The sequence below is a fragment of the Spodoptera frugiperda genome, chromosome 9 (assembly GCF_023101765.2).
Source record: "Spodoptera frugiperda isolate SF20-4 chromosome 9, AGI-APGP_CSIRO_Sfru_2.0, whole genome shotgun sequence".
NCBI lineage: Eukaryota > Metazoa > Arthropoda > Insecta > Lepidoptera > Noctuidae > Spodoptera > Spodoptera frugiperda.
This window is the reverse complement of record NC_064220.1, coordinates 4,247,960-4,262,881: the sequence shown is the minus strand read 5'-3', so window position 1 is coordinate 4,262,881 and position 14,922 is coordinate 4,247,960. Positions and strand designations below refer to the sequence as shown.

The 14,922-nt window shown below is 39.5% G+C and overlaps 2 protein-coding genes across 22 annotated transcripts in view; one reads left to right on the top strand and one right to left on the bottom strand.

Annotated features, from left to right (window-relative positions):
• LOC118270887 (neurobeachin) overlaps window positions 1-14,922 on the top strand; it is a 364,981-nt gene that overhangs the window by 196,084 nt on the left and 153,975 nt on the right. For 14 of the 21 annotated variants that reach the window (XM_050695965.1, XM_035586661.2, XM_050695968.1 and 11 more), the window contains 5 exons: window positions 3,408-3,529; window positions 4,156-4,281; window positions 4,964-5,084; window positions 9,206-9,352; window positions 9,526-9,846. In XM_050695965.1, the coding sequence (XP_050551922.1) occupies window positions 3,408-3,529; window positions 4,156-4,281; window positions 4,964-5,084; window positions 9,206-9,352; window positions 9,526-9,846 (837 nt within the window). Of the gene's footprint in view, window positions 1-3,407; window positions 3,530-4,155; window positions 4,282-4,963; window positions 5,085-9,205; window positions 9,353-9,525; window positions 9,847-9,977; window positions 10,086-14,922 lie in introns of all 21 variants that reach the window. The other 7 variants (XM_050695973.1, XM_050695971.1, XM_035586678.2 and 4 more) reach the window with 3 other exon arrangements.
• LOC118270891 (uncharacterized) lies at window positions 274-2,340 on the bottom strand. The gene is made up of 2 exons (XM_035586684.2): window positions 1,984-2,340; window positions 274-1,002 (listed from the first exon to the last, which is right to left on the bottom strand). The coding sequence occupies exons 1-2, from the start codon at window positions 2,141-2,143 to the stop codon at window positions 419-421; spliced, it is 744 nt and encodes a 247-aa protein (XP_035442577.2). The 5' UTR covers window positions 2,144-2,340; the 3' UTR covers window positions 274-418.

Here is a 14,922-nt window from a genome sequence, read left to right as displayed (position 1 = left end):
GTAATGATGTTCTGGGAAAATATTTGTTATTTACGTTTGCTACATTTGTACTGTAAATAAGTTATCTCAATTTGATTAAATATATGATATTTTAGTATCGTGTAATTGTTATTGTATTAATTTGTCTTTGTTGCAAGCTCAACACATCTGTTAGCAGGGTAACACTATGTTTTTGTTAATCTGCATTGTTTAGGTTATTTATTAATACTCACAAACTATTAATTACACAATAATTAATTTCTTGAAGACACAACGAGAAAATTAAAACAACTGTTTTCTTAAAAATACTTTTTTATTATTTAGGCAGTGTTTTGATATTTGAAATTACTATTTGAACTTCTTTCTTAATTTACTAGGTCGGTGTCATTATCTTAATTAGAGAACTATGAATAATTGTAGACTTAATTAATTATTATAATTACAAAATGTATTCATCGTCTCGGTGTCTCCTCGGACTGGCCGGTATTTCTGTCGTGATGTCGTCTATCAGCAGCAGAACGCGTCTTTTGAAGTGTTTGAACTGCTGTGAGCTCATTTCATGAAGTTCTGGTAGGAGGCTATTGAGGAATGACTTCACGTGATCGCTGTCCAGAGCTGCGATGGATGACGGCTGTAGCTTGGCCGTCTTGCTGGACTGTGAGGGTCTGTCGTCCTGCAAGGATCGTTTCCTCGCCAGCGGAGTTCCTTCCCTGTCCCCCTCGACAGAGGACTGGCCGTACTCATCCGAGTCCTCCTCCTGTTCCACCTGCTCCACCTTGATATGTTCGATCTCCACTTCAATCGGCTGATTATCACCTTCTTTAGGATCTACTGCTTGATTCTTCTTTTGTTTATCCTTCGCCGCTTCTGCCATAGCGATCGGTCTCATAAATGGCACGACAAATTGCATCACATCGGCTAAGTAATAAGGTTTCTTTTTCCCTGTGACCCTCGGCGGCGGCGCTTTCATAGTCCTCATGAAGACAGCTCTCAGGTTTCGCCATCTTTCTCTGCAGGCTGATGCTGGAAATAAAAAAAAAAATTACTTAATTAATCGTCGTGGGTTTGATTTTCAACTTTATTGGTTTGTAATAAAGTCAAAAATCTGTAATATAGGATATTTTTTTTATATTCATGACGCCCACTTGACCACGTGGTATTATTTAAATAAACATATTACGAGGTGACTGACAGTACACAGATAACCAAGTTAAATAGTTAACTCAACAAAAACAAATACCATTTTAAGTATAATGAAATTGTATCTTTGTCTGTAAGTACCAGTGCTTTGGTATTCTATTAGGTATTATTATACACCAGTAATATTTCATGTTGTCTAAATAGCACACATTTCGTACGTAAATATAATCGGTGTTTATAATTCCTCGACTACAAACACAATACAGATAAATAAACTGATAGCTGAGGTTATGATATGATTAGGTCTATGACCGAAGCGGTTCAATGTCAACATACAAACACACAAACATAAAATGCACAGTGTGCGCAATGCCGGCACCTGTCGGGCTGCGCATGCGCTGACACATCGCAGGCGGCAACGGCGCACACTATCGATATTGTTGTGAACTAACCACACACCACACATAACCATGGTATATTCATATTGTTCGAGATAACAGACAAGACAAATGACATGGCTGGTTGATTACTGAATTGTAAACAACGATTATATCTACTCTTTAATAAATACCACGTTACTAACACACTGCCGTCAAACACATAACCTATAATCGTAAACAAATGTATTCACAGCATGTTCCGAGAGAAACTCTCAACTACAAACTTATGCAAAGGGACACATTCTATTACAAAAGGAAATTCTCTGTTAATATCGTTCATATTTACGAAGAAAAATGTCGATAAACATTGACATAACCACACCGCCCGCTAAAGGGATGCGCGGGCTGTGGTGCGGGGTGCGGGGATCCACAAGCCCCACAAACATTGCCGCGTTCCTCTTACTACAAATAATAATGGTCTTACGTGTCATATTCATGGCCTTGCCCACTTCTTTCCAAGCCTCGTCGCTAACGTCCCTCCGAGAGTACGAAGGCAACTCGAAGTTGTACAGAATAGGATATTTCTGTACCTCTTTAACGAATTTGATATTGATTTGTTGCTCACTCATAATATCTCGCGACATGATGATCGCAGACCGGTCCGCGACTCACGGACGACCTGTGCGGTGCGGCGGGCCCCGCGCTACTGATTTCGAACCGGTCTGTGACGCACATCGAACCAGTCGCGCGGCTGCGTGTGCCGCTGGTTGGCGGCGCGTCGCTACCTCGGCTCGCACACACACAGCGTCACCGACGCGTTACCGCTGTGTGTGTACACGACACAGACTCGACGAGCGAATCAAATGACTGCCCGCATCCGGTAGGGATCCCGGCTTATTTAGAAATCCAGTTAACGATTTGCGAACCATTCATAGAAAGATTAGTTCGTACTTACCTTCTATTCTACGCAATATGTCGAGTTAGGCAATGTTCATATTACTTGTAATTAAGTAGCTACTTATTTCACAATAACTAGGGATGGCTGCTCGCAGTAATCTAGCTGAGCTAGTAAGACTTAGTGACTTTAATCAGCGTCGTATGAGCCCATTTATTTGTCGGTATCAGCCGCCTGCTAGCTTATTGCCACTAAAGATCCGAGCCTCGTGTGCTCTGCTCTACGTCCTTCTTTTATCCCGGTCGGTAAATCTTCTCGACTAAGTCCTAATAAGAAGTCGTGATACTAATCTCTGCGAATAAATAATATTGTAATTCGCGAGGAATGTGAAGAGACTTGTTTGTTTTGTGGGAGAACATAATATTCCGCATTACATTGGAATATAACACGGAATGGAAGATTGGGGAGACGATAAAAGTATGTATATTTTATTGAGGCGATACCTCGATAGGATCCTTTACAAGGAATCTCCGTGTTGGCCATCCATCCGACCATAAAATAAGTTTTTACTGCCGCACTCCGCACTCCTCACTCCGCACTCCACACTGCCACGCGCCAAGTTTTGCTCTTTTGGCTTCCATATTTTACGTGGTATTTTAAAGAAATTCATTTCTCCGGCTGTAGGTTATACGCTTAGAGGTGAAGCCGTAGTAAAGAAAGCGTACTTTTTGTTTTGTAATGTAAGCCCTATTTATTTATTTATTTTAGCCATGGTCGTCCCACTGCAAAGGCCTCCCATGTAAGCCCTAATATCATTAAAAGTTTTCATCGATTTAACATTCTGTATTGGATATTTAGTTAGGTATACTTTGAATAAATGCCCTGGAATCAGTGTTTGTTTCTATTTTACGAAGATTGTAATTTAAAAACAATAAGATATCTAAAACTAACTAACTAAAAGGTAAAATTGGAATTGTATCCAGTGTCCAGACTGTATGTTGATGTTGTTACAGGCCGTGGTGCTGCCGCCGCTCGCCAGGTGGCCCTACGAGAACGGATTCACCTTCACCACGTGGTTTCGGCTGGACCCCATCAACTCCGTCAACATTGAAAGAGAAAAGCCATATCTATACTGGTAACAAGTTATTTCCTTTTGTTATAGTCAAGCTACTCACAACCCATTTAATAAAGGCTCACACCAAATTACTGCTTCATATTCACAACATTCTCAGTAAATGGTATTATAATATTAGAAGGCAATAAACACTGTTACTGAGCCGAAAATATTTAATTACTTTCCTAAGTCATATTCACAATTTAATTTAAAGCGAGTTATAGGCGATATTAAGCGAAGCTGTACTAGGAGTGTAGTATAGGGCGGATGCCAAATGTATTCCGTAAATCGCGTGTGCCCGCAGACCGCTGTACCTGTGTTTCCGACTTTTCATTTGATTTGAGTGGAGCTCGGACGTTTCAAGTGTAGTTTCGGTTGCGCTCTGCTATCCTGGTACTAAGCTAAATCATTTTCGGTTTGTGTTCGAGGATAATTGAATTGCGAGTTCACCACAAACCACGTCCATTTAGAAGATCTTTACCATTCAGTATAAGTAAGTACTTTATGGTTTCCTGCCGTTACTAAAGTCGCGTTATAGGTAGTCAGGAAATCTACAAAGCTTTCAGGAGTAGTGTGGAGTAGCAATAAATAGTAGTGAAATAAAAATGTTTATCTGCTCCAAGTATTAAACGTTGTACATTTGACAGCTTCAAGACGAGTAAAGGAGTAGGCTACACGGCGCACTTCGTCGGCAACTGCCTGGTTCTCACATCTATGAAGGTGCGAGGCAAAGGATTCCAACATTGTGTCAAATATGAATTTCAACCAAGAAGGTGAGTGCCTGCAATAAATTAGAAGCATTTCTCTCATAAACTCGAGATCTAAAATGGTGTTTTATATTTGAACTGCACAGAAAATTTTCAACTGCTTTAATCGTTAAAAATCTAAAATTATTTAAAGCTGTGCTGAGGTTAATTTTGAACGTGCTTCTACCAAATTTTAAAACTTTTGTTCAGAACACTAAATCAGGGCAGTGAAAAAGTTGCAGCAGTATAAATAAAGTTCCCTGTGTAGTCAGTTTATGACGACGGTCGGCTCTCGTGCGAAAAGTTGCCTCAAACATTATTCGATTTTTTTTATTATTTCACTGTGTTCACTCGGATGCTAAACTTATAAGCAAAGCGCACGGAGCTGGAATCAGTTTTAATGTTTTTGTTGGATCAGTTTAACTCGCGAAAACAAGATATTATTTGTTCCAGCTATGTTTTACGTACATGTTAAGGATCCAAATAGAAAATTACACTTGAGCGCACGTTTTCAAAGTTATACGCTCCACTTGGTTTGATAATTATGCAAAATCTTCTTATAAAATGTTTTCGTGTAACAAATTATTCATCGAGCTAAATAATTATTATGTAAAAAAATGGTAATAAGATTCTGCAATCATTTCGGTGCTCTGACAGCGTGTTCGTATGTACTTTGTGGATGGTGTAGTGATCGTTGTTTCTCGTGCAGATGGTACGCGATAGCCGTGGTGTACATATACAACAGATGGACAAAGAGCGAGATCAAATGCTTGGTGAACGGACAGCTAGCGTCCAGCACGGAGATGGCGTGGTTCGTCTCCACTAATGACGTGAGTTGTACCATTTTTATTTTCTTTCTTTTAAAAGCTTTTCAGTGTGGGGTCTGTTGTTGTTCTTTATGTCGGTCGTCAAGTTTCTATTTAGTTGTGTTATTGTACAGTAGGTAATGATATCATCATCACATCATATCGTATTGCGAAGTAAAAGTACTGCCAACGTGATAGATAGGGCTATTCCTTTCATAATCCTAGTCATGTTTTATGTCTAGGGGATCTTTGGCTTCTCAAATACTTAAATAGTAGCCCTTAATCCAAGTTAAAGTACCAAGTGTTCATAACTGTATAGGAGCTTAGCATAATACATTCGGTTATCTACGGCGAACACCCCCTTTGCGACAAGTTGTGCGTTCGACTCGTCACGTACGTGTCGTTAGCAGCAATTTATTACAAGTAATGCCATGCAAATTCCTGTGGATAACGGACCTCATACATACTGAGTGATACAAGTTTTAAGTTTCTTGGAACTTCCATCGTCTGAACATAATTTGTGACTGTGAAACTACTTCCAACAGACTCCCATTATCTACACATTATTGATACGCTGATGGCACATTTTGTCACAACACAGATACACGAGAATGTGTGCGGATTAACGTCGAAACTTGGGTAATAAAGCAAGTTGAAATTTGTACCGGTCAGAGCTCTAATCAAATGAAAATCATCGATTGATCGCAATGTGGAGCTTGCCACAAGGGATTGAGGCCCGGCGAATATTATTATGATTGTGACCCAAATAACCGACGCTAGCCTTAAACCTCGTTATTATGATTGTGGAAACGAACCGCTCGTACGTCAGGAACATGTATCAGTATACGTTCCGCTACATTAATGAATTGTGTGTTGCCTTTACAAAAGCTCCATGCCAGTAATCCGATTTAAAAAATACGCAGCCAATTAGACTGAAAGTGCACGCGTACGCTGTGTTGTATTGTTTTGATTGGATCCCTCCTTTGTTTGTTTTGTAAAGCTCCATTTAGTTCGTGTTCTCCTGGTGTTCTCTTTCCCGGTCGAGGATTAAGTTGGTGTTAGTTCATGCATGCCACTATGAATATTCACTGGAGCTCGGACGTGGTCACGCATACTTGCTGCGAAATGAACTCGTCTAGCGTTATGAAGACAAACTAATTATTTGGGACTTTGGTACACGAGCCCCTGTCGCAGCATACAGGATCCTGCCACGAGATAATTATAAACCACTTCATTTTAACTCAAATAAAACAATATCAACTTGTAAGGAGCTTACTAAGATTCTAGGCAGAGGCTTTTATTAAATTCTTTAAATAAATTCATAAATTATTTATTTCAGCGTCGAGTTTTTAAATTAATTTATAACAAAAAAGCTTAATTTAACATCCATTATTTTAAATTGTATGGCCGGCATTACAAGGGGTTGAATAATTTTATCAGTTCGGTATTTTGAAGCCGAGGGTTGTTGTAAAAAAGTCTTTGATGTAGGTAAATTCCAGCTTCTAGAGAACTGAATAAGACCCTCTGAATAATGAACACTAATAATAGTATTACCGGGAAGGGTACAGTTTAATAACTTTGATGTTTTATTATGTGTTCTATTAATAATGTACCCTGCGGAATATTGCTAGAGTTTCCCTTGTTATCACGGGCTAGTATAAGCTTTACTTCAGTAGATCGTTACGAAAGGTACATTACACAGATTTGGAATTTGTTCCGATACGGTATTGTGTGAGATAAAGCGGGATGCGCCGCTTAAAAATACAATTTGCGACTAAACACTGGAGTACTTCAGCTGTAGATGTGAATTTACATGGCATTACTGTGCACGGGGCTGAGATACGGCCGTGTGCTCACGTGCTGCCTTCACGATAGGCTGTGTGCACGATATCGTTGGGAATTGAACCGGCTTCAAAGAGTTCCAGTTGTGTCGGCTTCACTGCGCCGCACTACTTGTTAGGAAGATCTGCGTATTCATATTTGGCATATTTAAGATACGTGGACGATCGATACTGTAAGGGTTACAATTTTAAAATTTTAATACCCGTAAAAAGGCGTTAGTATTGTGTAATATATTTAATTTGGTTTACATACATGAATATTTAGTTTCATAAAGCAATCCTTTGTCACATATTAATACGCGTATAGTAATAGCTAATAGCTATAAAAGCATAAAATCAAAGCCTGTTAACACAATTCATAAAGCTTGTTCGAAACAAATTGATGACATTCAACAATTTATTGAAAGTGATCCTTTTTATGATATCAATTAGTTGTCAACACTCGTATCCTCTGTAAACTAAATAGTTGTAAACAAAACACCATTAATACCTTTGTAGTAGCAGTCAATACATTGAAATATATTTAGAATAATTGAACAAATAATTTGGTTGGTGTGGGCGAGCGGCCGCGGGGAATATAGTTATAGTATTCGGTTTTGTTTTAACTCGTTACTGCTGGTATTGTCATCGGCGCTTCATTAGCATTCATTATCACGCGGCTTTACTTCGCTAACAATTAACATTCCATTACTCGATGCCAGGTCCGCATTGAAACGGTATTTTGTTTATATTTTCGTTACTACACATTATCTGGTTCATTTAATATTAGGTTTATATTGAAAAGTTGGTTTATACATGTATCGATCATTATGAAACTTATGTTTAGTGTGATTGTAGGTAGCAATACTTTGTAATTTGTAGTTTTTAATGATAGATAGTTGCTGCTAAATAGTCTGGAACCTTCCTCAACCATAACACATGACCGGCAGCGCTTAGTTTCAATATTTTACATAAGACTAGAAGGTTTTAAGTAAATAACGAATTAATAACATTGCCCGTAGTTTACTATATCCTTGAAGGTTTCGTCTTTGAAGTCTAAAAATATGCGCGCAATATTTACGCAGTACCAGGCGACCAGACGCCTACACGCGCTTCAAATGTCAAGTACTCAGAATAGGGTTTATCACTAGCAATATTCAAGAAATTCATGGAAAATTTAATATTAAAACTATGACTGCACGTTTTTTTCTATGGCTTCGCGGTAATTACTGGCTGTCGTGCAACGTGGCGTGGGTTCGACTCCCGCACGGAACAATCGATTATGCAACGTCAACGTCATGCCTTTTATCCCCGAAAGGGTAGGCAGAGGTGTAAGTTACGGCACGTAATGCCATTATACAATGTACACCCACTTTTTACCATTTGTATTATAAGTCCCATGTAATAGGAGTGAGACCCTCGAACACGAGACCGCCGGTTAAGGAACCGGCATTCGCACTTGCGACCACTCGACCAACGAGGCAGTCAGAAAGCCCTACTAGTACGGTGAAACGTTCAGCTTCATGTAATGTTGGTAAATTAATTTCATGCTTCATTTGGACAGAGCTTACAATAATACGCTTTCCACAATTTTCATTAAAACGACCGTTGATCCACAGGTACCGTCGGGGCTCATTAGTATTAATATTATTTGTATTGTGGCACTGCCAGCAGTGTTGTCAATAAAGTAATCCATTGTTTCACAAAGCGTATGTGTACGAGTATGTATTACATAAGCAGCGCGGGTACATAGGTTCCAATCAGTTTGGGTAAACTTGCGACGGTATATTGGTCCCGAATTCCTCGGATAAATACTTGCCGGCAACCTTATTCTTCATTTTGTATTAAACAACTTTCCCCACAAATGTTGGCTTTGCTTACTCTAATAGGAATTTCGTCCAATACTCGTAAGTTTCGATTTAATTTCGTTCTTTGTCGAAATATCGGCGAATATGAAATGTCTTCCCAATCTGTAATGGCAGCGCCGAAATCTTGTCTGAAAGGAATTTAATTTTTTGAAGTAATTTGGGATCGTAAACTAATTTTGTAGTTGAAGAGAAGCTGTCGAAAGTTAGTTGATAAGATGAGTTTACTTGAAGTATCTTTCGCCTCGATTTTAATAACAAACAACATTGGCTTTGATTTGTGCAATATTAAAAAACTAAGTTGTTGTTCACTGAGAGCCACTTCCATCGACTTTATGAAAATTAATTTTTGGGTCAAGTTTTATACCGAAAGTTAACGTACTGAGCGCCTACGAGTCGTAGTAATAATAATGTATTTGATAATATACATAATTATATTTGTTTTATTTTTGTTGACTAGCCGTTCGACAAATGCTACATCGGCGCGACAGCAGAGCTGGACGAGGAGCGAGTGTTCTGCGGGCAGATGGCCGCCATCTATCTGTTCGGAGAGGCTCTCACCACGCACCAGATCTGCGCCATGCACAGGCTGGGGCCCGGGTATAAGGTGAGTCTACTGCACAGCTCGCCAGAGATAATTACTAGTTTAATTAATTGAAAGAGATAAATTTATTACATACTCAATTCACTGAACAATTTGTGTTCAGTCCTGTATATTTGTTTAAGAATGAATTTAATATATTGTTGTGTTTACTTGTTTATTGCTTACCATGGAAACAGAGTCAATTCCGTTTCGACAACGAATGCAACATCAGTTTGCCGGAGAACCACAAAAGGGTGAGCGAGACGACCGCTCCCAAGCTTGACAGCGCTGATGTTCCTCCTCCCCCTGATCCCGAAACTCCCTCCCAAATCCCTGAGATTGAGCCGCCGCCTGATGTAGCTTCTCCCGAGGAAGATACTAAGCCTGCAGAACCAGAAGAAGCATGCGTAGTTGTGAAGGAAGACGCGACTCCTCGAGGACGGCGCATGGCCGACGAGGCGCGCGAAGTGGCCGCCGCGCATGCCTCCATGCTCGTAGATATTGAAGCATGCAAGCGTGTAAGCATGCCGCGCCGCTTGCCCTTACATTCAGTTTGTTGTGTTGTCCCGCTTGTGTGTCCCGCCACGCTCACCGAGCACTCCTGTACATGTCACTGTGTAATGTCCGTTTGCTGTCCATGTGGTGCCAGGGTCAGTTTCGGTTCGACGCCGAGTGTCACACGCCGCTGCCCTCCATGGAGGTCCGCGTGGACCGCTACGGCGACCTCATTCACGATCCGACGCAGAACGTCCATGACGTAAGACGCTCCGCTGATAAATGTCTTTCACTCGGGTTTAATCTTGTTTAGCGAAGGAATTCTTCGATCTAAACTTCATTTCCACTAACTTGGGTGTGTCTTGGGTTCTAAGATTTAATACATTAAAAGTTGCATGACAAGTAACTCGACGAAACTTTACCGAATAATTGTAGCTATAACTGGGACCCTATTATAAACAGACTTCACAAAATTATAGTAGTTAAATGCATAATAGGCAACGAGCCGACAAAAGGCGACTTAATTTGTTCGATTATCAGAAATTGCTAAATGTTATTTTCAGAGGAAATTAGCGAAATCCCTCAATTTATCAAAAGATATTGTAAACGATTCGCACAAATATTTAATGCTAGCCCGAAGTAGAGCCATTTGCAACTTTAATGATGTTACTGTATTCCATGAAAGTGAATTTAAAATGAGTTTCGAATTATACCTTTGTTCAATATTGACTCGGATTTAATCAAAATGGACTTAGATTTTAGTTTTACGTCGGGTATTATGAAACTCTTTTAATCCGACTTGAGAATGGAGTTAAATATGAATGTAAAGTGGAGGTGTGCGCAGCTGACGGCGCCTCCACCGCCACCGCCACTGCCCGCCGCACTGTGGCCGTGTCGGTTGTGTTGGCATGTGTACACGCTCCGCTAAATCTAAACTCAACTCTAAAGTTATGTATTGGGCCGGGATTGTAAAAGTTTCAGGTAACATTCAGGGCTTCATTAGTCCTGAATAAATAGGGGTTCCGTCCAGTGTAGCTGGTTTATGTGGTGTTTACTTGTAGCATGCTGTTGCTGGGTATATTCAACCTTCGTGGTGATTGTTTACTTCCTCTTGTCGATCATTTAAAATTAAAGGTTCCTTCCTTCCTTTGGTTGGGAAAAAAATGTTCCAGTTAAAATGATAAAGGTAAATGTTTCAGCTGCTGTAGCACACCAAAACAATGTACCGAGTACACATTATCAATTACCAAACATTAAGGTCCGGGAAATGCAATTTCCGTGTCGTGTGTCCCGAGGGACGTCCAGTTAGGGACAACAAGTAAGGTCCGCGGAGTCTCGCCAAGTCGTACAAGTTGGACCTCACTTACCGCACGATGAGCGAGGAGGGTCGGCCCTCAGCCAGTGGATACGCTCGTAATGGCCGTTCCCTCTTGCGGTTTCATTATAATTCAACTTGAGGATATCTCCCTCCGTCCCTGTGAAAGGTACAAGACATTTACAGTAGTGCTCTCGGAACATTTGCACGTTTACTTAGCCGAATCGTTTTCGCTCTTTGACGACATTTCCAAGAACTTTCCTGAAGCGAATAATCTGATCTCTCGTCCAGCGCTGAGTACCTACTCGGTGGATGTTGGTTCTGCTAATGTAACGTACACTACGTTGTTAATGTATAACTTGCCAAACACGAAACAACTTCTTGGTCACTTTACGTTACTTGTTAGCAACAATAAATATTTATGTTTCTCTCTCTTTGTCTTTGACAAAATAATTTATACAATGAATGTTCCCGACTAATATTACCCACAATAATTACAAGAATCCGAAATACGTTCGTAGGCTGTATTACCATTATATTTAATAATTCTTCTAATGTATACATTGGCTTAGATTACAGCATTAAATATTCCTTTCATTGAGTTGTTAAGTTTTCCACAATTTGTTCAGGTTTCAGATAAGTGAGCTACTTAGTATGCTTTTTGTGAGCTCAGTTCCCTGCTTAGTATCTACTTTACTTTTATAATAATTTAAAATATTCCACAAGGTCTTTCTCGAGGTTTCTGTAATCCCCACAGACTTGTGTCGTTGGCTTTATGTTTGTTCTCGTCTGTAATTTTTCGAATGGCGTCACAGAAATACGAAATAAATATTCGTACCGCGGAAAGTTGACGAACGGAAATTCTGTTAGGATCCTATTTATCTCACCGTGATATTTAAAAAGTTATTACGGCAAGGTTGTGCGTAAAAAGAAAAAACGTCCGAGTGTAGCCGCTGTCTGAATGCAATTAAAACTTTGCTAATTGATTTTTTTATTAATTATGAGTAAGTTAGAGACAATTATGAGTTTCGAGAGCTCGGCGTCGTACTCCGCGCATTAATTTGACTAATATTCACGCGTCCTGACTCACTTGAAAACGTAGCTTTGAGTATCATTTGAGTATTTCTGTTATTTAATTAAGAAAGTAGTAATTGTTTTCGTAATTATGTAGCAAAAGACAAGGAATTGTTCATAACATCTGTTTATAAAAGGCCGGTCGGGCTCGACCTGTCACCGCCATCATAATTTACACCGACATCGTTGCCTGCCCGCGTTATTGTAAATGACGAGGGCGACAATTGACGTGATGCCTCCCTTGATAAACATCTGTAAAAATTAGAGGATAGTTTGCATTAACAAGTTTCGTCTAAACTATTATATATCTATAACTATAGCTGTTGTGTTTAGGGCTGTGCGTTATTGATCACTATGTCAGTCAGTCACCTTTGAGTTATGTATATTTAGATATGTGAGTATAGGATTAATCTGACCGTGTGTATGATGTCCCTTGTAACTTTAATTGATTACTTTGCATTCAAATCCATATTCAACAAAATTGGTCCAAAAAGTAATGTGATAAAACCCAAAAGCGATAGATTTTATATTCTGTTCGTATTGGTAACACGGGAGATTTCTTATTGTAACGTATCGAGTTTCCGATGCGTTGGTATCGCCTCCACTACCCATATTTCACGAAGAGCATGAGATTGCCGCGAAAAGTTTATTCTACTACTTCTTTCTTTTCTGTATTTTATTTTATCATCCATAAAAATGTTGCAAATATTGAAGCGCTCAGCAAATACTTTTACCAGGAGCGCATATTTGCACAGGGTTCGCAAGTTAGGGAAAGTTAGGTACAGGCAGCGTACTCTTTATTGGCGGGACCGGAGCTCGTTGCGTTGCGCGTCGCAGCTTTACGGCTCGCACTGAGCCATATAACTTTTCTAGTGTGACGTAATAAAACAACTTGTGTAATGAGAATGTACTTGCCACGTAAATTTTAGGGGCAGTAAAACGAATTTTATGACCTCATTTTGACGGAAGGTTGATTTTGAAAACCTTGTCTTCACAAACATTTGAAGGCTGGCCTTTACTGCAGGTATTCGTAGCGCCGTGTTTCTACGAGGGAGGGCGGCTATATTATATTCTGGATGTGTCTGCGACTTACAAACGTTCGTTGATCTCGGTTGGTGCTATCTTGGCACACAGTTCACGTAATTTCGCCAACTTTGTATGAGAAAATGAAGACTGTCAACTCGAATTAATTCTGTAATTATTTATGCTGCCCTGAAAAGTACGAGGAATCCTATTACTTGGTAAAAAATTGTAGTCTCCTAACAGAATTTTAATCATAACGTAAATGAATGTTTGACTTGGGGGAATATTTCGCGGCGCGCATTCAGCATACATAATTACACAGACGACAGAGACGGCATTGTTTACTCCTGTTGTTGTTTTAAAAAGTAAAATCACTCTCAAAGAAAATGGAAGTTTAATGAGAATGTGGAATTTAATTACAACTACCTAGCTAGGTACTCAACGCGTAAAATAACGTAGTTTTTTTCGTTAAATCTACTGCCTAGCTAAAGTAGGCTAGTTCAATTGGAGAAAACATAAAGCTTGTTATCCTCATCCTTATTAAAAAAAGTAGATCAAATAACCCACGAACAATAGCCATAGGCACAAATCTAGGTATAACAGTAACACAGCATAAAAAGTTAATTAAACAATGTTATTGCGAACGATGAAGTCGTGTAAAAAGAGAGAATAACTGAATAATAGTATAATTGTGTGCAGATGTCGAGAGAGCCTCCCGCCCTATTATTACAGTCTACAAGCCTAGTTAGGCCTCCCTGCTCCTCCCGTTGCCAATACAATTCAGATGAAACTCCCTCGACCGTGAAATAAGATGCTATCGACTGAGACTACCAACTAACATAATGAATAAGCCTATTGTTATCGAATTATGACAAGCCTACGAAACTAGCCCAGCAGTGGATAGTTGGGGCCGAAACAAAAGACTTTACAGTTTCGGAATTGTTACCAGCCAACTTGTAATTTCACAAAATGTAGTGTTGTTTTTCAAAGCGGTTCGTTACACCTTACTCGCGTAAGTAATTTTGAACACAAACGTTAGAGTGTGCACACAGCTACCCCGTGATGAGCTGCTCTAAATGCAAGGAAACTAATCTAAACATGGATGCATGCACCATGGGAAGTGTTGCTACAAAGAGTCGAGAGATATTTAAGCCAGTAACTTTTGTTTAGACAGAAAATATCACATACAGTATGAAATTGCATGTGTGACCTAATCCACGCAACTGTTGGCTATTACCTAAAGTTGTATCTCATTCCGTGGCTGTTATGAAACGTATTAGTTTTCATAAAAGCATGGAGCCGGGCCTGCCTCTGTTCTACAAGTTTTATTAAGAAGTGTAACTAACTTGTGACACTCCGCGGCGTGCTCCGACACAAGGAGCTAAAGTTGTCGAGTTTGCGGCATTATTTACTTGTTCAAGATGGGGCAATGAATAGTTTCAGCCGTGAGAACCTTTATAATGTAATTTTTTTACTATTTCACTGCCATTATACTTACATTTATTTTTAAGGATCTCAGTAGTAATCTCAGGTAGTTCTAAACTTGAAATGAATTAACGCAAAACACATATAAGTTGTTAGGAAAGGATATAGTGTTACGTTATGCGGATATGTAAATATTTATATATGCCTGCAACCTGCACTCTACATACGTCTATGTACGTTATGTTTAGTGGTACATCTGTTT

Bases quoted from the DNA above. Each gene is read 5' to 3' on its own strand.
- LOC118270891 (XM_035586684.2), bottom strand. From the start codon at position 2,143: ATGTCGCGAGATATTATGAGTGAGCAACAAATCAATATCAAATTCGTT. The intron at 1,003-1,983 runs GTAAGACCATTA...TTTTATTTCCAG, and splicing joins CAAGGCCATGAATATGACAC to CATCAGCCTGCAGAGAAAGA.